At 33.4% G+C, this 25,078-nt stretch overlaps 1 protein-coding gene across 2 annotated transcripts; it reads right to left on the bottom strand.

The window, feature by feature from the left end:
* Nucleotides 1-10,280: 10,280 nt before the first annotated feature.
* On the bottom strand, nt 10,281-22,979 carry LOC149798329 (protein THEM6-like). 2 transcript variants are annotated; one of them, XM_089963470.1, is made up of 4 exons: nt 22,815-22,979; nt 18,838-18,974; nt 16,800-17,011; nt 10,281-15,722 (listed from the first exon to the last, which is right to left on the bottom strand). In XM_089963470.1, exons 3-4 carry the CDS (start codon nt 16,971-16,973, stop codon nt 15,489-15,491), a joined length of 408 nt encoding a protein of 135 aa, XP_089819596.1. In that variant the 5' UTR covers nt 16,974-17,011; nt 18,838-18,974; nt 22,815-22,979; the 3' UTR covers nt 10,281-15,488. The 2 variants fall into 2 exon arrangements, with proteins under 2 accessions (XP_089819596.1, XP_089819594.1); XM_089963468.1 differs by lacking the exon at nt 18,838-18,974.
* Between the last annotated feature and the right edge of the window lie 2,099 nt (nt 22,980-25,078).

Here is a 25,078-nt window from a genome sequence, read left to right as displayed (position 1 = left end):
ATTCCCTACCTGGCAATATTGGATCGTTGCCATTCTTCTTTACTCTACTAGGACACTTACGAATGACACGACTGACCTAACCTGACTTTATATATGCGACGTGTGTGGCCATTCGGCCACGTAAGTCGACTCGTTGAGTAGGCACGAGCCACCCCTCAATGAGATTTTGCTTCTATTTTAAGTGCAAGCACTCATTTCCGGAGTTTAAATGTGTACGCACAGCGTATTAATTAATTTATAGTCGGGTGGGAATGGAACCACCAACCAGCTAACTATCCCTAATATGTGTGCAAAGCACGTTTTTCTGGAGTTAAAATTACTGCATGCATACCATGCATCTTAATTAGTTGATGCGTGTGCGACAATAACAAAAACCAGAGGACACCCAGTCCAGTGTGCAAGCACTGGTCTTGGGCTTTTCTTTGTTTGCATCTCACACTATTGGACAGCATATTTGGGCGAGGCAAAGGAAGGAAAGTCCTGCTGGAGACCCAGAACGTGAGCTGGACCTTTCTGAAATGCAATAGACGTACTATTGGTGAAATTCTGTCCAGTTGTCTAATTAGGCCTGTTCCCTATTGCCAATTGAGTGTAAGCCATATATTGTAACCAGATCAAGCTAGCTAGTAGTAATCTTTCCTACTCAGTATTATTTTGAAATTAAGTAACAAAAAGTAATGGACATTATTCTGCCCTCAGACAAATGCATGTAAAGAAATGGGCAACTTTATGGCACTATATCAGTGCACTGTTGCAATCATTTTTTTCATTAGACTGTGGCGCAACCTAGAATAATATTAAATTTCATGCAGGCATGAATGACATAGAATCGATCAATCAATACATGCAAAGAAGATTCAAATTGTTGACCTACAAAGACCCTAAAATTTATATACCTGCCGTTAGTCCACGCACAGTTCTGTCCGTTGATTCAGCATCATACACAACTGATACAAGTTTATTGTTGGTCTGAAATAATTTCTGATGAAAAATGATTTTTTACGCATGGGATAACATATTTTGCCGTACATTGTCAGATCACTTCAACGATTCAAATCAATTTAACCAGTGATGCCATCAGTGCCGGTTAGGAAAGCAGGTCTGAAACTACACTTGCAGCTGTTCAGGGTTATACTATATGGGTTTTCATCAACAATGGAACCAGCTGGTTTGATATCGATTAATTATTTGCACCAAAACCACCAAACAGTTCTGATCGAATAGTAGGCCAATTGTAATTAACGTGCAAGGCGTAATGCAATTTAAAGTGTTCGTGATACATCAGCGGCAACAAGTGTAGAAAAATTACTTAAATGTGTGTTTGTGCTAATTGGGCCAGATCATCCTTCTGTTTCAATCATTGCTGCAGTGGTTTCATGGACTCGGTTAAACATTTGCCTAGGTTTTGGCACTATATCTTTTGCCAGTTTGATCACTGGTGCAAATATGTTGTGTTTTTTTCAAAAGCCTGATGTAAGGTACTTCTCGTGCCACTTGTTTTGACTGTACCTGCAAATCCAACTCGAGTTCAAACAAGTAATAGTCGAAATGCAATCACTGGAAGTCGTGTTCGATGTGGAACATTAAAAGTTCACCTATTTTTTATTTTATTTTTAAATTGTTGCGATTATGTCGCTGGTGCATTAACAATATTACCAGGAACATCATGTAGTAAATATCCTGGCAAAAAGTATATACCCTGGATACAATTACTGTAGTCCTGATGCACAACTTATTATATGACTTGTGATGAAGCACCTATTAACCTTGTTGATTGTACATGTTACCGACATGACCTTATTAAGAAATCATCAAATGCTATTCGTCAACGTCAACACGCCAATATAGATCTAATTCATGACTTGAAATCGATTAATTTGATACTTGGAGGACAAATGGCAAAATAGATCATCAAAGGCGGCATGGAGGTCAAGATTGCCCTTCGTGGCATTTCAAGGTCAAATGTATTGATACAAAACAAACATGATTTCTGAGCGGATTCTATCAAAATACATTATAGTCATCGTAGTTACTGAAGAGTTGAAGAAACTGTTAAAAAACTGTCAAGCGCTGCAAAGGTCACATATGGTGTTGCTTGTGAATGACTGGCCAAACAAGCATTTTAACAAATGTACCTACCAGTACCAAAATTCCAATGTATAAATACATAATGATATTCTTCAGGCTAATCTACTCTTTATTCTACATGATTGTGCACGTCGATGATTATACAAATATGCGCTAACCATCATCGATGTTGCAAGCAGACACAACAAAGGTGAACCATTAATATCAAAAGATGCTGATGCACTTAAATGTATTTATGCACACAGACCATTAACATGGCCAAGATTATTCCAAGTAAATCCAGGTGAAGAATTTATCGGATGATTCTTTGACCTAATCATATTTGCCGTGCAAATTCACGTCGCTCTCAAAGACATTCCATCTCATGCCTGAAGATCCTTTTGCACAATAACCCGTACAAATCCTTTCGCCCTTTCATATTTTTGTCAGGGCCTTTAAAACTGCCAGCTCAACCACGATCAAGTACATTTTACATCAAAGTCCCACATATCCGAGCATTCGTCTTTGAATTTGGCAAGAATCTTTTTACTGGTGTTGCAAATCAATCGGTGTTCTTTTGAACGGTCACTGTTGTCAAACTCTTTGATGAGGAAGCTTAATGTGATATCGGATTAAAAGTCATCGGTGATTTCATCAATCAGCAGTGAATTGGTGTTGGTGTGAAGCGTCTTGACAACATCCGAATAAAATGGTTTGATCTTGTTCTAAAAATGTATGCATGATCAGCTTTGACAAGCCAGTACTGATGAACCAAGATTGAATGGCTTTGTCAGATTGAGTCTTGCTTTTCTTTTACTATGAACAGTAATTAGTCCACCTTCAAATATATTTCGGGATTCCAATGTCGAAACAGCGAAAAGCCTTTGAAACTTACACTGTAAATTCACCATTGTTTTGACAAAATTGGAATCGTTCAGGAGTTTAAAGAAATCTTTTTCAAAGTCATTCGTGGCTTTTATGCGCAAATCCATATTCATTTGAATGTATTACGACATCCAAACTTGTTGGGGAAATCCAAACACTCAATGGACTTTACTTACACCTATTCCTAATCATAAATAAAGCTGCAGATTTCGGAAGCTCATTACTTGTTTTTGGTCAGCTACACTGTATGCATCAGTGATGTGACAGTGATCATGAACTTGGCTTGTACTTTCAGTTCCACTAAGAGCGCCATCACAAATTCAACAATGTATGGTCTCAGAAAGCTCATTTATATCATCACTGGTCATAATTATGTCAGTGGGTGAGCAGAGCCGTTATTTGGTCCATTTTGTCTTAATTTCAAGCGATTTATGAAATACCTGAACTGAGTCCTTACTATGATACACTGTTGGTGACTCGGTTTGCCCATCACATCTGAAAACAATGTAACAAGATTCCCATGAGACTTGTTCAGGGACTTGTGTTATATTTGTTAGGTCCTGGTCGTTGGAACCAGAGCTGCCAACAGGAATTTTAAGCCATTCCAAAGTCAGCATAAATGATATTGGGTATTTTCATGTTTTGTTCCACCGTTGTACATTTCAAAATGTTTAACCAGGTTCAGGAACAAGCGTACACTAGGTGTTATCACTAATTCAAAGTTATGCTCCTCAAGCAGTTGTAGGGTGCTACATCCATGCATGCAACTTTTGCATATAAATATATTGCCCTTGCACTTACTATAAAGGTATAACATTTGTGGTGTATTTGATCCACATATAATCACACTGTGACTATTCCAAACATTAGCAGCGATATCAGGTTTGAGCTGTTCAAAGTTGCCAATATCAGAGGAAATTCAACTTTATTACCGTGGTGGAATACACTTAGTAAATATAGAAAAAAGAGCATGAATCCCTACTGTAAATGTGTACTTACTGTTATTTTATTTTTGCCATCGAGACGCAATAAAAATATATTAACACTGGTAGTTTGTCCCCCAACTTTACTTTCATGTTGTCTTTTACTATTGGAGCATTGCAGACATACCTAATTTTTCTATATTTACAAATGTATTTGTGAAAAAAAACGGGTATTAAAGTTTGCCAACCCTTTTCATGATGTATTCTGAAATAATACCATTATGTAAATATTCGTCTCAGTAATATGGAAAAGAATTGATTCGATTATCTTATTTAAAATAAAATTACTGAGAATTATTTCTTCAAAAGAACGCACATAACTTGTTGTGAAAAAAGTATCTGAAAGTAAAATACATATTAGGATATCGAACAGAGAATGCTGAAAGTTATTTAACATGGAAGTTTGTACTTTCGGATTTGATGCCTATGTAACTTGCACTGAAATTATGTCAGCCATATTTGATGCAGGCAGGATTAGGAAGAATCGGTCTCTGAAGTCAAAGTCATTTAATTTCACCCAGGTAACATAGCACATATACTTGCAAAGTCCTTATTTTCAGCATATTTTCAATAAAGTTTTGTTGATGAAGTTCATATGTTTAAGTAGTATAGATTTTTTTATTCAGAACCACTCATCCAGATAAGATTAGTTTGATCCACTTGAATGCAATCATTTTGCAGTTTAAAATATGTACCACCCCATTTTAACAAATTACACTAAGGTCCCTCAATGACTAATATCCTTTTCTTAAAATAAAACAATACCCCAAAGTCATTCACTTTGGTTGAAAACAAAAATTTCATAATAATTTCTTGATTTTAAAACCAAATGCCCTCGAATTCCTGTATCACACGAAGCAATGACGATGTCTTTGTCACGCAAGTTAAGCATGTCATTTTAGAGTATCTGGTGCTACTGCCAGGGCAGTTTGTAGCTTTCTGCCCATTAAAAGTTTAACCGTGCTCTACCCACATGGTGATAGAGTTGAGAGTATGTTAACAGTGACAAATAAGGATCGTTAGATTTTGCCAGTATCAGCTCCTTTGAGCCGCTCTTTCTGCGAGGGAATTACTCTTCGGATATTTTGACCTGCTTATCACATGATAGAATCCGTATTGCATTGGACAGTTGTTCAAAGTTGGTGATGAGTATTGTGGACCATCATCTGATGCCAATATTTCCAGATAACATGTCGAGCAAACAATGAATCAGAAGACTGACAATTGCCATTTAACCTGTGCGCTATAATTTAAGTGTACTAAGAAAGCTACCCATTACCAAGACATGTTTCTCCATTTAATTCAAGCTAGTGTGAAGCAACTCTCTTACAGTGTCAAGTTGGAAATTTGCTTTTTATCCTCAGTACCACTTGATATGTTGTGTTTCTAATGCATTTTTGACAAGATTTTACAAAATTCTCCAACTGAGTGTTAAGGCTGCTCCACCAAACATATATTTAGCCTTTTCTTGGAACTTTACTATGCCTTGGTGAACATCATGAATCCGGTCTAGGATTGCATCGTCTAAAAATAGTGGTATGGCCAGTCCCATTAAACACGAAACCATTTTTAGCAATACATTCACTTCTTTCTAACAACTATGATTAAATCATTGTTGAGTTATGTGCATTTCTCTGCCCCTTTTTTACAAAAGTATTTTATCTTGTGCCTGTTAATCTGTGATGACACCAATTTTAAAAACAATTCAACAAAATGGTGCCTTCCATCTTATAGCCATTATGACACCTAACTGAAATATAATTAACATGTCAGGATGTCTTTAATTACTTATTTGTGCTATTCCAATATGATTAATGTCTCTAAGGTGTGCTACTATGTTGCTCCATGCCAATTAGTTCGCAATCCACAACATGGTCATCCTTACCAATGTCTCAGTTTCCATTATTTCAAGCACATTATAATCTCCTTCATTTTTACATGACATCACTTAAATCAATGTGGGGACACAGGTGGCAGAGTGTCTAAGGTGCTAAACTCTACAAATCACTGACTTCTCATCCCAGGTTCGACCAACATAGGTATGTGAGAAAGCTTGTCAGTAGCTTCCCGTGGGTTGGTGGTTCTTTCTCCACCAGATATACTGGCCACCATCTATTGCATTCTTCTGCTGAAAAACGACCCATAACAACAACAACATAACTCAATGACTGTTATTGGTATCTGAATAGTCTGTTTTCATCATCACTTTGTGAATTTGACAAACTCTGCATAAAAAGATATTTACAAGCTTTATCTTAATGTTTATGCAAGCAATTTATGACCTGTTCAAGCAAAGTTATATGTCAGCTTCCTCTGAGTGCTTGATATGAATCTGCAATATTATATATTCAATTCAGTCAAACATCAATCTTGAACCTTCCCTTATTTCCTGGCTAAATTTGGTATGCAAAATGTTGAATAATAGTTTTGAAGACAATATCCTTATCCCTGTCTTTAATATATTTAAAGGCTTTGTTCTGTGATAAAAATGTATATGCTCAACTTGCACTCCCTCCTAAGTGAGCACCTGTTTAAGTCTGAGTTAAGTGTAACTTGACTTTCACACCAATTGTCAACTTTTTTTACTGATCATCTTCTACAAATATGGCATATCAAATAAATCATACAAATCATGATCTCGCAGAGATCTTGCATAGCTTTTATTTATTTATAAGTTCTAATTATTTTCTAGTTTGAACATTAAAAGGTGGCTGTATTTTTTGTCTAACTTGTCATTATGCTGTATCATACTCATTTATAATTATGAAAAACTTCAATATATATTTCAACATTATTCAAAATTTTAATAATAAAATTTCATTGTCTATTTCACTATTTTGATTTATTTTAAAAATAAATATTGCAACACATTTTTTAATGTTTTGCATGTGTATTAAAAATGTAACCTTTGATACACATAATTTAAGTAAAAGCCCATCTGCATTCTCTTGTCTGTGAATCCCCAAGGGACAACCATTTATAAAGTCTATGTACACCTAAAGGCTCCAATGGTCTGGATTCACTGCTTACAAAGTATTGGGATGGTTGTTGCCACAGGTTTGTTAAACAAATCAGCATGGATGATGTTGATTCACTTCCATTACATAACATGTGTGACTGTTCTCTAGAGATTTACGGCTGACTGTAAAACTGATCACCATTTGACAACTATGTAATTAAATCTGTTGTTGCATCATTTTTTTATATTCAGAAATTGTTTTGAAATCTGTGTCAATTACAGTCCATGTAACTGCCATGAAAGCTTATAATATTCACTATCATCCTAGCAGTGTTCATAGAGAAAGTGTATTCATTGTTTAATGGCTATGATTTCATTGGTTCCACAAGTTAACAGCATTTAAAAAGATTTAAGATTAGTCACAATAAGTTGTCTCACTGAGTCTAGAATTAAACTTAATAGTAAACGTTAATGAAACCAACTATATAATGATTGCTGTGCTATGAATCTACGGTTTTAAAGTAACAGAAAGAAGCAAAACCAGCAAGTTTTGTAAAACTTAAATAATTTAATTCTCTAAGACATGAAATGAAAATTTAAGAATAACTTACAGTATTATGAATTATATCCAAAATAGTCTAAAAATAACTTCTACAGAAGTCCAAATGAATAAAGTTCTGAATGAATTCCAGGCATCGAGTGTGCTGATTTATCAATAAACTATCTGCTGAAGTGCCAATGTATTACAATGAAAACTGTCCAAAAGTCTTTTAAATGAATTCACACAAAGCCTAAAATGCTGCTTTAGTCCAGTCATAAAGTATCTTGTAGTTTGAATCCAGACAGATGATTCTTCTCAAATTAAATATAAACACATCATTAAATACATCTACAGAATGATATTAAACAAGAACAGGGAAATAGGAATTAGGAATTAATTTTCCATGGAACCCACCTGACTTATTCAACCAATGGGAAATTACCTCAAAACTGTAAACAGGTTCACTTAATAAGGTAGTACTGCTCCAGTGGCCTAGTGGTTAGAAAGTCTGCCTTGGATGCAGGAGGTTGCGGGTTCAAACCTAGGCTCATAAATCAGCCCTTCACCCATGATGATATTGAAAAACATCAACATCAAAATCATCAAGGGTGATGAGCTTATTTATTGGCCTAGTTCAAACCCTGGCCGAGTCATACCAAAGACTTGTAAAAATGGTACTAACATCTGCCTTGCTAGGTGCTCAGCATTAAGAGGTTAGTGTTAGGACTGGTTGGCCTGGTGTCAGGATAATGTGAATGGGGGTGGAACATCATGCATCATCTGTGGCGTGATGCCCCAGTGCTAAACATCACTATAAACTGCCCCACTGCAGACATCATAGTGATATGACTGAAACAATGTTAAAGCTACGTTAAAAATTGAAATCACACACATACACTAAAAATATACATAACACAAGGTATTTATAACCAAATCAGAGTAACATGCTCCAATCCTTTCGATAAAATAACACTGCTGTTTAAAAGCTTTAAGCTAAATCTATCCATTTCAAATGACATGCCAATCAACAAGTGCCAAGCTATGCTGGTTTGGAGAAGAGGATGAGGAATACCCTGCTCATTGGGATCTTTGTCCTAAACGTTTATGCATTTAATGTCATGCCAAAAATGATGGATTAACATTGGCACAGTAAACTTTATAATAATAAAAATACTATGCATTTGAACATCTCGTCTTCCAATATAGGATATTGATAGTACAAACTCCTTGTGAATACATGACTCTGAACTACTTATGAAAGCAAACATGACACTTTAAGAGCTAATTTAACACAAATGACCTCAAAGTAATCATTGGATTATATTATGTATGATCACTAGTGATTCAAACAGGATTATAGCTGCTAACAAATTATGGTTTGGTTACTAACATGCACAAGCAGCTTCATATGATCAATGTTACCTGGATTATTTTGGCAGGGTCAGTTTGGCATCAGTGTTTTAAGTTTGTCTAAACAAATTAAACTATATGTGATTAGAAGTAATATGGAAAGGGTTAAAGATGTTTACGGATTATGGCCATATTAGACATTACTAAAGAGCTCAAGTGGCATAAAATATGTCCATCTGGCTTTGGTATTTCAAATTTGCCCAGATATCTAAGTGTGCACCATCTTCCAATGCTGAAAAAAAAAGCCAAATTCTGAACAACCAAAATATCACACAACATTTAATAATAGATAGAAACTGGAATTTCCTTGGGTGGAATCAAGTTCAAAGAAACATGAATATGCATTGTGTCATTCCTGTAAAATCAGTTTTACAAAGAATTTCCAAAATTCGACCCAGAAAGCACCTATCTTGTTAAGTTCTGGCAGGCAGCAACCTGAATCATCCCACAGGCAGGAAATAACTGAACCTTCTTGGTGAACTGAGAAGAGTTGTACTAACATTGCCATATTCTGATGCAGACTCTAAAAGGATCAGCAATGATACACGATCTCCTAATAAGTGTGGAGATCATCGATGAAGAGGACTGCCACAAACATAATCCAGGCAATGATCTACAGAATAAGGCTTAAAATGTTTGTGCTACATATATACACAGTACGAAAGGCAACAAGTTACTGTGAAAGGACTAATGTGGTGAGATGATGTGCACATTTTAATGTGAATAGTATTACAACTCTAGAACTTAAACTATGTAGCACAAAGAAGTGAAACCAACAATTTTCAGTAAAATCAAAAAGCAATTCAATAATCAACAATACAAAGTGAAAATTTTAGAGGCAGTTTTGTGAATTAAATCAAAATAGTCCTAAATGTCATAACACACGTCCAAAAATATAGAATGTTCTGAAAATTATTCCAATAGTCTTGAATGTCCAGATATAACACAAAGATGCAATCCAGAAATTCTTTGAATGAGTTCACAAAAATCCAAGTAGTTTATATAAATCCAAATGTAAAAGAACACTTAATTCCAATGAATATTTTAAATTAATAATATTTTAATTTATATCTGAACACAACTGTAAATTTTTCAAATCTTCTGATCTGTCCTAAACTAACCTCTTTAAGTTTTGTCATGTGTGGCATATCATAGTGGACTAGAGTGGCCTCTACAGCAATCTTTTAAATGGGAAAATTTACTTCAAGGGTGACACCAAAATTATATTTGAATATCTCTGTAAATATGATCAATTACATCAAAATACAAAAGAAGAAATATAAAAGGGTGTAGAGGCATGTATGACATAATTAGCAGAAACAATAAGGTACCAAGCTCTAAAATAAAATGGAATCTTGAACTTGACAATTTAGAAACTAACAGCTTGGAGACATTTTCTTGCAACCATGTATTACAAAAAGTCAAAATCTTTGAATGCATTTCTTAAAGAATTATAATTATTTTAAACACACTCTATTTTTCTTGCAAGTTACATGAAAAGACAATGTCTTGTACTTTTAGGATTGTAATATAATTAAGACTCCTTTAAATGATATTTTCAGATGGTTCAAAGTAAGTGTAGTCACACAAATGTTTGGGTATTCATAAACAGAAAATATCTTTCGAACAAATAACTGCAATCAAATTCTAAAAAATGGCACCCATTGCTGAAATAGTAATTAATGCCTGCATGATTTGTATGACTTGTTCTATAATAGTGCTTAGAGTATTTTCATTTACCCTCTATAAAGGCTTTTGAATTTCCAAGTGTCAGTTGCCTGAATTGTTACACTGGAAAGCAAATATGTTTTCTAATGTACATTTAATTTCAGAAACGATGGAATCTGACAATACTGACAGGCAACATCCTATTGTAACATTTACATAAAAGACTCTCCTATATCATGAAATATTTTCATATTTATGATCTAAGAAAATAATGGTATTAAATGGACATACATATATATAAAAAAAATCTTGTTAAAATATAAGTCCAGTTTCTTCCTCATTATTGCATTTATATAGAGAGCATATTTGCTTGCTGAGAATGAATAACATATATATTTCATGGAGTAGGTGAAAACCCAGTATTTTCAGGAGTGGCAAAGCTATGAGCAAAAATAATTATGTTTTTCATCCAAATAAGTGAACATATGTTATTCAATCAGAGCAAGCAAAGTTTCTTTTATTTCATGTTCAATGGAATTGGCTAGCAATATATATAACATACAGAAATTGCAGATTTCTGACTATCACACACAATAATGACAGCAGTTTGCCATTTTTGTTCTACTGTATTTTGGGTACCTTTGCACAGGGAAATAGAAGTAGGAACATAATTTGCCTTCTCAATTCAAAGTAAAACAGCAAATGAAAGAAACACAAAACAAAGGGGGAAAAATCCAGTAAAACAGTATTATCTTTTCTACTTTATTCTTGCTTAATTTTAACCTCTTTTCTTTCCTACAGTTACAAATAATAACAGTCTAAAGATGCCTACTTGTTACTCTCTTTTGAAAAATGGTTGAATTGGTGTCCTGATATATGTTCTATATGTGTCATTTATATTCATGTCAATAGAGTCTTGTACATAACATAACTTTTTATTATGAAAATAAATTTCCCAAAACAAATCAAATGATTGTATTATATGTCATATGGGACTAACATACTATCAGTTTATGCTGTCTGAGATGTCATTGTTCTTGCATGAGAAAGAGAGGTATGTGAGCAGTCTAAACAAGCAATATCACTTATTTGTTATCACTCATTTGTATATCTGTGTATTAGTATATGCCTAATGTCAAGAGATGTGTGATTATGATTAACAGACATTACAAATCTCCCCAGTTATCATGCACTTCACAATAATCCAATTCCAGACACAGCATGGTAGTGCCATGGACCCCAAAATCAAAATTATAAAAACTACAATTTTAAACAAAAAATTTACAAATAACTTTCTACACATATCAGCTAAAACCTTTACATCAAAACAACTGTTCTTGATTTGGACTTTTCCATAATGTATTTTAACAGACAGAGTTTAAGTCTAATTAGCCACTGTTGTATTCAGGAAAGGTAAGATATTGTACTGTACAGGCTATTGAAATTGCCAATGTCTCTAATAGTCTGTAATTGTCCTTGGTCCGTATCAACTATGGCATTTGGCTAAAGTATACATGACTGTCAAATTCGCCTTTAACACTAAAGCCACCCCAGCAGATCAGTGACTTTATCTCTGTAAAGAAAGCTCATTGATTACACAGAATACCAGCTTATTGTCAATCATTGTTTACTGACACCCAGATGACAACAGATCACAGAAAGGATTAACTGGCATATATCTTTGAACTTACCGCCACTTTCTGTAGTCTGCTGCAGTGCAGCCCAGAGACAGATAAATGTTCATTTGTGTAACGTAGCTACAATACAAACAAGGTCTATTCAAACAACTGAGTGTTTCAATAGCCTGTATAGTACAATATCTTACCTTCCCTGAATAGTGAAAACAGATCTAAAAGAGAGTTTAGTCTTATCACTATTTATGAGTGAATTAAGACATCTAATCTCACAAAGGAGATGTCAAGAAAAAGGAAAGTTTATTTTGTCAATAGGATTGTGACTTTAAGGGTTTCATGGAAAAAGATAATGAAGAGGCTAAAACTTATCAACGAGGAAATTTTAACTTTTCTGACAATGTGCAGCACTGGATCAAAACTAATGATGACTGCCCCACTATTTAATGCAAGACTGATGCTGATATCATCCAGATCTACCTAGGCACCAAAAGAAAATTTAGATCTCGATCAACAGTAAGTGGGATCTGCTATTGACAGTGACCAGGAGGAACTGCCAGAAATATCCCATGCTGTTTCTGACGCCATATTTGCATTCAAGAAAGGACTGATGTGCTCGAAAGCCAGGACATTGAGCCTTGAAAATTATGCAGCTGAGAAATATTGTAGACTTTGCTAAAAAAAAATCCAAAAAAATCAAGAATGATTTGATCTCAAACAACCTAACATCACGAAATAATTAACTGTATGAAATATACATCAGCTGAGTGATGTGGATTAGTCCTTTGAGAATAAATGTGGTTTTTTTAGACATCATTTGATTTTAAATAGATTACGTACATGTAATTTTGTCCTTTTTTGTTATTGTGTTTTTGAATTGCTGCATATGATGTGACATCAGTCAGTCACTTATCATCATATACAACTGATATTTTGAACTAAACACAAGATATTTTATTGATTAAAAACTGACTTGACATTATTCAGTGCACTTGTTACAGATAGATATTCGTTATTTTAATTGCAAAATGGGCATAGAAGTGGTAAATATATGATTGTGAGCTCCTAATTAAAAAAGAATGAAGCTTTCAGGCAGCAACCTGAATCATCCCACAGAAGCTTTCAACATCAAGCTGCACCTTAATCATTTTTTTTATAATTAACATTTTAATCACTTTAACCTTGATGCAGCTGTAGATAGAATTTATAACTGGTAAGTATATTTAAAATTTGGTGTTTATATCATTGCTTTAAAAAACCAAAAGAATTACTATACATCTGAGTCATGTTTCATTTACCCCACCCGAAGACAAGTACACTCAGCATTTTTCATCATTTACGCTATAAAATTGTTTGGTACATAACGTGGTTAGCAGTTATGGACCCAGACTACTGTGTTATAATGGGGGAGAGCTGTAGTACATGAGTAATTTGAACACTAATTTTAATCATAAGTGTAGTAAAATATATATTTGATCCCATAAAGTATTATCACATTGTCAAGTTCTTAATTTACATTAAACAGAGCTTTTTTTTCTTGTGGTGTTTAATAATTTTAATGATGCTGTATGCTAACATTTTTTGTAGATCATTCCTTTTTTATATGTTGGCAGAGAAAATATCGGTGCCAATTTGTCTTGATTAAACAGTTTGTAACATCAGTTGCTATTAATCCAAAAGGCAATCATCATAGTTAAATGTAATATGTTACTAAGAGTAGTGCATTACTTTTGATGGAATGATGATACAAGTTTCTAATGCATTACTTTATAAAAGGAACACTTTAAATTTATAAGCTTTAATTTTGACACTTGACATGAATAGCCAATTCCATGACAGTAAATAAACTGTTGTTCTTGCAATATTTAAAAACATAATGCATACAGAACACAAAATATATTATCTGATTATATATATCTGGAATAGTGGAGGTCTGATGGTCACTGAAGCATCATTTGGAACACCATCTGGCATAGTAAAGATATGATAGACAAAGATATGTCATTTAAAACACCATCTGGCATAGTACAGTTGTTGTTGTGGGGTTTAACGCCATTTTTCAGCACATGACAGGCTATGCATGGCAGCCAGTATTAATGGTGGAGGAAGAACCCAGGAAAACCCCAGGAAGAACGACCGAACCATGAGAACCAACTGGCAAGCTTTCTCACATACCCACATTGACCGAATCCTAGACTAGAACCCACACAGACAGAGGTGAGAAAGCAGTGATCCGTAATGGAGAGCGCTTTAGACAATTCAGCCACTCAAGTATCTGGCATAGTAAAGATATGATAGACAATGATATGTCATTTAAAACATAATCTGGCATAGTACAAATCTGAAGGACAATGATATGTCATTTAGAACACCATCTGGCATAGTAAAGATCCGATGGACAATGATATGTCATTTAGAACACATCATTTCCAATTATAACTCTCATTAACACTCTAATCATTCTACTAATGATATGCATTCAATCTGAAAAGAATTTTAATATTTCAAACAAATCTTGAAAAAAAAGTAAAATTTTGCAACACTGACATATGTAATGGTTGAAGAGAACATAATAACAGTTGTCATTAGTTTTGTTGATGAATATTCTAATTCAAAGGTAGCAAATATAAAACTGGATATTATAATTTTAATTTCACATTTTACATGAGGTATGAAGACACAAAGCTGTCAAATTAATTACACGCTGCATGAATGGCTATAGCAAAGTGAAGGCTTTCTGGTACAGTTGTTCCTGCATAGTGTAACTGATTTTCAACCTGCAAGACTTCATGTATGCTTTTAAATTCGGTATGTGTAATTACACAGTTCTAAAACTAATGAATATAAAATCTCAATAAATAAATAACAGAATTAAATTTTAACCATCTTTTATACAGTAAAAGTAAATAAATACATAAAAAAAAGTTTTTAGTGTGTTATCAACTAATAATGTCTAGTTTTCGGCATCAGATGATGCAATTTTAACCATTCAACATCCTCGTTACAAAGGCTTGGAAAAATTCTGTAATCACTATCATATATACATGTAACACTTACAGGTCAATTTTGTTTAGGTTTGTTTTATATTTCTTTCATGAATGCTTCCCTTCAATTTTTGCTTCCACTATTTATACTTTTCCATCACACTGCTCAAAGTTTTTAAGGATAACTGCTGACTATTTGCTTCATAGCCCACCATATACATCTGATTTTAAATTAATCACATGCATGACTTAAACATTTGTAGATTCTTAAGCATTCAACTGGCATTTATATTGTTTCCTTTTTTCAAAATTTCAGCCCTGATTTGTTCATTTGCTTTTTTAATGATGTCGTAATACTGATTAGCTAGTCTTTTTCAATCGATCACTGCTTAACTGCGCTGCTTCCATCCACTTGACCAGCTCAGGCAATGGTTCGGGCCTGATGGCATCCCTGCATCCAAGCTTTTCAAGAATTTGACTAGGACTGGTGTTCATGACACTCATTCGCATCACATTTACTGCACATATAAATTTGTCCCTATCCCTGATGAACTGTTGCTCAAGATAGAAAGCCTTATCATCCCAGTATAATACCTGCAAGGAAACAATTTATGAAATGTACATGTATTTAATACTACTGATGAATTTTCACATACAAAACCAGTTTTGAATATTTGTTAGTATATGTATTTTTTACTTCTTTTCAATTTCTTTTTCTAAGATGCTTCCTGTTCATTTGCTGTTAATAATGTAAATGGCAATAGTTTATGCCAGGGGTTGGCAACCTTTTTTACATAGCGTGTCACTTTTTTTTCTGGATTAATTAAAAATGAATGAGCGCATGCCACCAGTAAAAGAGTAACACTGTTAAAATTGAGATTTTTGGCTGCCCTTTGCGTGCCACAAAAAACCTCTTGACGTGCCACCTATGGCATGCATGCCTTAGGCTGCCGACCCCTGGTTTATGTCATTGTAAAGTAAACCACAGTATGTATGTATGTATGTATGTATGTATGCATGCATGCACATATGTATGTACATGTATATACTCATGTTTAGTTCTGTCATAAATTCCCTGACAGAAATGCAAACACTTAACCCAGATGTAAAAGACAAAATGTATGTATGTATGTATGTATGTATGTATGTATGTATGTATGTATGTAATCATGTGTAGTTCTGTCATCAGTTCCCTGACATAAATGCAAACACTTAACCTAGATGCAAAAGACAAACTGAATGTATGAATGTATCATGGACAAAGCTAACATCATATGTCTGGCATAAAAACTAACATAACAAACATGAAATCTCTCAGAATCCTCTAAGAACTTAAGTCATAAACAGAAAATGAATTGATAACTATACTTCCAATTATATTTATATCTCTTAAATATCTAACGAGATATGAAAATAATGTAATAACTTTCCTACAACTAGCATTTTATATGGAATGTTTATTAGTTTATTAACCTGCTGTGGTGATAATTTAGACAGTTAATACCTTTGACTGTCTGTGTTTGTTCTACTTGTCAAATTCCTATATTCAAATATGTACAATTTACAATATATATATATATATATATATATATATATATATATATATATATATATATATATATATATATATATAAAAGGAATTTGTTTTAGAGAAGTATATGCTGGTCTTACTTTTGTCTCTATTCTATATCTATCAAATAGATTTATTGACTTCCTGTAGCGAATATTGTTTCCACCATTTGTAGAAGAGCCACCTAGTGAATAGATAGCCTTGCCAATTCCAGACTCCACTAAAAACTTTATCCGCCCAAAATCTGCTTCTCGGAGATAGCGGGCATTATTCATATGAAACCAAAGATCCAGATCTGTGAAGAAACATGTGTCTGAAACAAAAATATCACAATGCATGACTTATTTGATTGATGAACAAATGATTTTGCTTTTAATCAGTTATTAATCATGATAGTGATCATCACCACTGTTATCATCCTAATCATCATCTTAGTCATATCATCAGTCATCAACCCTGAATCACTAATGTCAGTGTACCCTAAGCTGTCATAATCATCATCATCATCATCATCATCATCAACATCCATTTTCCTCTTCCATTTTCTTCTTTAAAATGGCTTCTCAAAAAATGGCAACCAGAACAAACTCGCTGAACTACACAAATTAATTAATTTGGCAACAGACACAAAGAAAGCACTAATAGTTGTCATGGAGACAATATGCTCCTACTGCATTCAATGATTTTAAGTCTAACATATTTTAGATATACATATATCAGTGAGAGTTGCCTGATGAAGTTCATACTTTGGCCTGGTTTTTCAAAACTAAACTAAATATGATCAAGCCCAATAAACATTATTTGTTTTATTAATCATGTCATTTTTTTTATGCATAATGCTGCAAGTTTCAAGTGCACATGACAACTCCAGTTAGAGGGAGGTAACTCCTCCATTCAACAATTTAAGGAGGTAATAATATCACATGAATGTATACGTTATTTTCTTTCCAGCCTGTGAGACAGTATATCTGGTAAGACTAGAATGATTGTGCTTTGACTGAGAATCGTTTCTAATAAAAAATTATATCCTGTATCAGTTGCACTATAGATACATTTTTCATTCCAGATGGTTGATCTTTGTTATGGATATTCTCAATCATTGTGTAACAATGGCAATATGGGATCAACATTATATTCACAGAAATTTAAATATATCCAAATGGGACACCCAAACTTTACATGATAGTTTTGTACAGTCAAGGCAAGATGAAACTTCAACTATATCTAAGATTATCAAAGATAAAATGTTCATAAATGAATTTGCTTTATATACCCATCATTACACAAATCATGAAAAAAACTACTTTTCACCTTGAATCAGACATTCAGCTGAAACAGATTTATATTCCTTGCTATTCAGGATGATGTCATCATGTCAACTAACAACAGTCATGTGACAGTTATTATATAAAAGGATTGACCACAGAGTTCTATAGCAAAAGCCATAAGAAAAAGTTATTCTATTTACAATAATTTTAGTATTCCTTCTCAAAGTTAGTGACCCAGTGACTGCATCTCTTAATTCTTCTCTATTTTTGTATGGGTTTCCCTGTAATGAATCTTTCAATTCTGGGAAAAGCCAGAAGTCTCAAGGAGTAAAATTTGGGCAGTATGGTGAAAGATTTATGTGTATATAGGGGCATTATCCTGTTTAAAAATGAAGCCACCCTTCAGTACATCTTGACATTTTACGCCAACAGCCTCGTGTGAATTATATCTTATTACCATGACATAGTATTGTCCACTCACTGTGGATTTCTCTGGTACCATGACAAAGTATTGTCCACTCACTGTGGAATTCTCTGGTACCATGCTATTCAAAATCATTCCTTGTGCGTTGATAAAATACAATGTACATTACTTTTCAAACAAATTTGCAAAGGCATGATTTTATATGTAATGGTAAACTTATGTGCTTCCTCTGCTTTGTCTTTTATTCTTAGGTTCAAAGTAATGTATCCAAGTTATAAAATAAAGCATAACCTTCTACTCTATACCTGTATAATAATATCTTACAAGTCTTTAGGCATAAATCTGACCATACCATGAACACAAAGCATTCCTGATTCCTTGGTCAGAATTAACTTTAAAAATATCAAACCTATACAGTAATACATATCTTTCTTCATATATACATACACGGATCTGACTATTTCTTCTGAATGAGATGTCCATGGCCTAACTTGTCTTATATTGCATGGAAAAGAGTCCTTGCCTTCACTAATATGTTGCATCCATCTAATAATGTTGATCTTAGCGATCACTACCATATTTTTCTGACAATATAAAATGCAAGACAATAGAAATAATGCACACAAAACTTTCACTTACAGATCGTTCAAAAATTGAAATGAAGAACAATTTCTGGATGACGTAAATAAAGTTTCATGAAATGTAATCAAATTCTTTTAGTTTTCAATGAACTCATTAGGGAACACACAAAGAACAGATGAATACAATTCACTCACTTCTAGTAAATGACACCATTGTCACTGATGACACTAACATCACAAATGTTTTCAATGATTTTTTCACAAACATTACCATAAAATTAAAGGAACCAGTGAGAGAAAACAACTTTCATGTACTGAAAAGGTTCTGCATGAGCAAAATCCCAAGGGAGGTATGTTTATCTATCCGACCAGTATCAAAAACTTTGTTAAAAAATGTTTCATTGAACTTAAATACCAAGAACACTACAAGACTTGATCAGATTGGTATACGACTCATTAAAACATCTGCCTCAACTATTTCAGAGAACTTAACATTCATAATCAATTTAAGTACTGCAACCTCATCTGTCACCAAAATTTGGAAAACTGCAAATGTAATGCCAATCCGCAAATGGGTTCTAAGGATTTTGCTGATAACTAACAGAGAAACTCAGTACTATAAAACTTGTCAAATTGATTGAAAAACATGTCCATGACTCATTAATATTTAACCAAACACTTGCTGTTACACTCTAACCAATCAGGCTTTAGAAAGAAACATTCATGTGAGACTGCCTTGATCTCACTAACTGACAAACAGTTTCAAGCACATGATCAAGATAAAATAATAGAATATTTCAAGAAAGCTTTTGACATGGTGGATCAAGAAATCCTTTTGAAGAAACAGAAAATTTACCAATGTGATGAAATCACAGTTGGATGGTTTACTTCATACTTAAGTGAGAGAGCACAACATGTTTGTACAAATGATGTTCTATCTGAACCTGGAACAATTAGATGTGGAGTACCACAAGGCTCAATTCTATGTCCATTTCTTTTTATATTATTTATTAATGACCTGCCACTTATACTGGGGGACCCAATTTCATCTGCAGATCTCTATGCAAATGACAAAAAAGTATCAGACATCCAAAACCCAAAGAATGAACAGGAAATTTATTTACAGAATGATATAAACAAACTGTACAACTGGTGCCATGCAATGGCATGGTAATAAATACTGGTAAAACTAAAATATTACTTATCTCAACATAGCCAAAAACAACAAATCTGTATAGTGATGAACTCTGCCAGACATGGAAGGATACAAAACTTGCAAATGGTCTGTCATGATAGACTACATGGTGTTTTGGTAGATAATAACCTATCATGGACTGAACATATCATCAAAATAGTTCATTCAAGTTTATAGCTTCTCAATATGATATGACATTTTCTCCAAGAAAGCCATGAAAAACTATTTTATAATAGTTACACACAACCATATTTGGATTACTTCAATACAGTATGGGGTAATTCAAATGATACAAACATAGCAAAGCTAGCACATCTTCAAAAAAGAGCATCTGAGCTAATATCAATCCAAACATACAGCAGGGAAAATTTATCTGGTAACTTAACAATTTTACCTTTAAAAGAACAAATTCAGTTGAGAAAAGCCAAGTTAATGTACAGGATATCCAATAATAGTGCTATTGAAGTATTGGCTACCTGGTAATACTACTCACCTGTGAGCCATGTGTACCAAACAGTATACAATTCCCAAACCAAATACGAAATTATTAAAACAGAGTTTCCAATACTCTTCATCATTACTTTGGAATATTATTCCAGTTGAGATTAGAAATGCCTACTCTATTTCCTTCTTCCAAACCCAATCCAGTGGCTTCAGAGATGCAGTATTTGTATTCTTGAATGCCTCTGGGCATCATTTAATATACTACTCATCTATTTTGTCTCAGATTGCATACTGCATGTATATTGACTATGTGGGTTCAGTATGTATGGCCGAGTATCCATCTGGTGAAAGAAAGAAAGTAAATATATTGTTGTCTATACATGTACATGATACTATATATAGATGTGTGTGTGTGTGTGTGTGTGTGTGTGTGTGTGTGTGTGCATTTGTATATAAATAAGTTCCTTTGTATGAGGGCCTCAACGTAGATTAGAACTTCTGAAGCTAATTGTGTTATCCTCTTTCAATAAAGTCATCATCATCATCATTATTATTAGTAGTAGTAGTAGTAGTATCTGTTTATGACACATAATAAATACATCATTTGATCATTAAAATAATCTGCTGTGCTTGTATCAAATCTGATTTGATCATTGAATAACATGGGATCACCCTCATGCCTTTGGATCCGACAAAATCTGTTTCTTTCTGTTTTCAAACATAAAGCAATACAAGTTACTGTACAGATAACTTGGATATATTTCCACAAGACCTACAAGCGTACTTTTTATATTTTCATAAATAAAAAGTTGCTTGATTTTTCAGTACTGATAGGTCTTAAATGTTCTTCCCTCTCTATGACAAACCAAACCTGGGTGATGAGTTTGACTATATGTTTTGTTCTAATTTCAAGAGGGAAAGATTTCAAAAGGGAAAGAGCTAAATTTCTACCAATGCATGTTCACAGTAAACCCAACACTGTTAGCTTTGAAACCATCATAAGCAACAAAGATACTATTTTACTTACTGAAAAAGCAAACATTTGTGAATTTATACTGTCAAACTACAAAATATGATTTTTACCTTGGTCTAGTTTTTTCATAAGTGTTCACTGTTTACACCTTTATTTGTTCATTAGTACCAACATACCCCATGTGGAGTATGTATTGATATGAAATGTCTCAGCTAACCAGGTGGGTCAGTACATTTTTTTTTTAAATCTTATTTTCAAATATGATACATATATACATGAACAAGTGGTCAGACATTTTATGAGGCATTTTCATTAATCAATTTATATTCATTTTATTATATCAAATGGTGGGTTTTAATATTTACATTAAAATATTGACATCAAGCATAGATCTACTATAAAACATTGCAGCTAAATTTAAACTATCCCCTTAACTGTGTTACTAGCTAAGGAAAATGTAATACATCAATTGCAGAGTCAGTACACCCTCACAATAATGTATTTCATTTCCTGTTATAAAGTGAGCATGGTCATGGATCCCATTTCATTAAGTGATAGCAAAACTATATATTACATACTTTATAATAAGGCAGACTGACTAAAAGGTGGTATACTCACGGTCCCCATGATCAATATTCCAGTGACTTAGTTCTATATCATGTACTTTATAATAAGGCAGTATCACTGAAAGGGGGCATTCTCCAAGGCTGCCATGATCAGTTTTCTAATGACCGAGTATTGTATCATGTACTTTATTATAAGGCAGTCTCGCTATATAATGGTATACCCTATGACACACACGGAACCGTGTTCTAGTGTGAGAGTACTATAGGGTTTAAAAAGAATCTGATTTAAATATCATTAATAAAACATTATGCAATATTTACAGTTTCATTTTTAAGTCAGTTTTTATATCACTAAATAACATTTTATTTTAAAATACACATTTTGTAAAATATCAATTTCGCTTTTAACAATTGTTAAATGAGACTAAATTTTAAAATATCAATTTCACTTTCTTGTTTACTCTAATATACTGTTTAGTAGCATGTGAATGGATGAATAAATGGGCCTATAGTTTTTTTTTAAATACCTGACTAACGCCAAATTACACCATTTACAACAAAAAAAAAAGGAGATACAGCGCCATTTATCGGGGTAATTTTTTTAAATTGTACTGTGCAGTATCGTATGGTACATGCACATGAAACGATAGAAAGTTCGGTCTTACCGTAATGCACGCTTGTTTCAAAAGGTGATTTTGGTTTTCTTACAAAATTTATGTAACTTTTGATAAAAGTCCATGTACCTCTAATAATATAATTCATATCAGAAAGAAAATATATAAAGAAAAGAACAAGGAGAATCAAATATAGCATTTGTTTCGCCGGTCAATGACAACCGATTTCAGAGTAAACTCCCTTTAGCAATGTACCAATACCGGATTCAAGATTCAAACTACTGTTTGTGTTTTTACACATCGAAGCAAAATCCCGGTAAGATGCTGGAAAACTTGTGCAGAGTTGGAAAGATAAATAAAAAGAAACAAATAAATTGAGTATGTTGAATCTGCATAACGAAAATATTTCTTAATAATAATAATAATAATAATAATAATAATAATAATAATAATAATAATATCAATAATAATAATAATAATATCAATAATTGTTGTTCTTCTTGTTGTTGTCCTTGTTATGTATTAGATAAGGTTAGAAATGATGCAGTTCTTGAAGACAAAAGATAGGACTCAGGCCGAGGCCTACAAAATATGTATGAGGAGAGATGTTATACTTCTGTGTTAGGTTGTTTGTTATGGAATATATCTGGCTTACGTGAGTAACTTTCCAGAGAAGAGAGGTCTGATTCTATTTACTATGTTAAAAAATATGATATACTAGGCTTTGTTGAAGCATGGGCAGAAACTATCGATCAGTTTCATATTAACAGTTACAGATACTTTGATATCGTAAGAATAAAATCACAATCAGGAAAAACGGGGGTGGGGGGCTCGGTGTTTGTTTGAGAACCCCTTATCAAAATTTTCAATATATCTAGAGAAAAAGGTGTGTCAATAAATAAAAGGCTATCATAGTGACGTGGGACTTAATTTTTGGTTTTGTCTATTTGTCACCTGAATTCTCCTCTGTTCATTCCGAAAAAAAAAATGTATATGCAGTAGCAGAAAATGAGCTAGTTCACCTTAAAAAAATGTGAAATATGCTAAATATAAAATAATAATTGCGGATGATTTTAATGTCTATACCAGTACGGAGCCCGATTATAACAAATATGAAGTATTATTGAACTACTTTAAGAATTTAACTATACAGAAGACGAAGACATGTATAATCGAGATAATCAAGACATAAGGGGGCTAAATAACCCTGGAGAATAACTTCTATATCTATGCCAGATGACTGGATTGAGGATCGCCAATAGTAGCCGTGGATCAGATAAAGGGATAGGGAAATTTACATGTATCCATGGCAACTCGGCCTCAGCCATAAGTAATATTTTGGCTGAGGTCTGTGTTTAAAAAAATATATCATCTTTGGCACAAATAGTAGATTGGAATCAATACATGTGCCCATTATATTTACCCTTCACTACATGGGTAAAACAGAGCAGAAAGTTTTCAGTGTCTCTGGGGGTAACGAAATAAATATATACATATGGAACAAATACGAAAGTCTATCCTTTATCCAAAATTGCAAATATCAAATATATATTATCTCAGAATGTGGATAGCATTTTAAATGATATGAATAATAACAAACTCGATGGATGCGTCATAAAGATTAATGATACCATGATGCAGCAAGCACAATGAAGAAAATCAATAGAAATCAAATTCTAGCTGTGATACCTCCAAGAAAACTTGCTAAATGTCAGCCTCGGTTTGAGACAGATTGCATAGCCGCCAAAAGCAAAAACTTAAGATATCTAAGACAGTTCAGATTTAAAGGCCTACGTGAGTCAATTTAATATTATAAGTTCCATAGAAATGTGTATAAATCTCTTACAAGAAGCAAGCAAAAAGCAATATGAATTAAAACAAAAAGTAGCCGTTTATCTGCATTATGCTGTAAAACTACACAACTTTTCTGGCGCCTTGTAAAAAATGCAAATAATATTACGCAAAGCAGTATCACGTCTGCAGTTTGGTATGAATATTATTCAGACTTATTTCTTTCTTTAGTTATGTGGACGTGATACAGGAGAATGAACACATTCAACTAATTCGTGAGATTTTAGAAAGAACAATCTCTGCAGACGAGGTTCGCCTAGCATCGAGTAAACTGAAACATTACAAAGCTGGGCTAATATATGCTTTATCGAGGACATATATTAACAATCTTATTAAATAAACTATTCAATGCTGTATGTTATCCAGAATATTGGTCAACGGCTATCATCATACCAGTTTTGAAGAAAGGGGATACAAATGAACACTTCAATTACAGAGACATTAGTTTACTACCTGTATTAAGC

Source organism: Sinohyriopsis cumingii, chromosome 6, assembly GCF_028554795.1.
Source record: "Sinohyriopsis cumingii isolate HCF-2022 chromosome 6, ASM2855479v2, whole genome shotgun sequence".
Taxonomy (NCBI): Eukaryota; Metazoa; Mollusca; class Bivalvia; order Unionida; family Unionidae; genus Sinohyriopsis; species Sinohyriopsis cumingii.
This window is presented reverse-complemented; position numbering and strand designations above follow the sequence as displayed.

Bases quoted from the DNA above. Each gene is read 5' to 3' on its own strand.
- LOC149798329 (XM_089963468.1), bottom strand. From the start codon at position 22,962: ATGCTATATTTGATTCTCCTTGTTCTTTTCTTTATATATTTTCTTTCT. The intron at 17,012-22,814 runs GTAAGACCGAAC...TTTTTGTTTCAG, and splicing joins TGAAACAAGCGTGCATTACG to ACACATGTTTCTTCACAGAT. The intron at 15,723-16,799 runs GTAAGACCAGCA...GTTTCCTTGCAG, and splicing joins GATATAGAATAGAGACAAAA to GTATTATACTGGGATGATAA.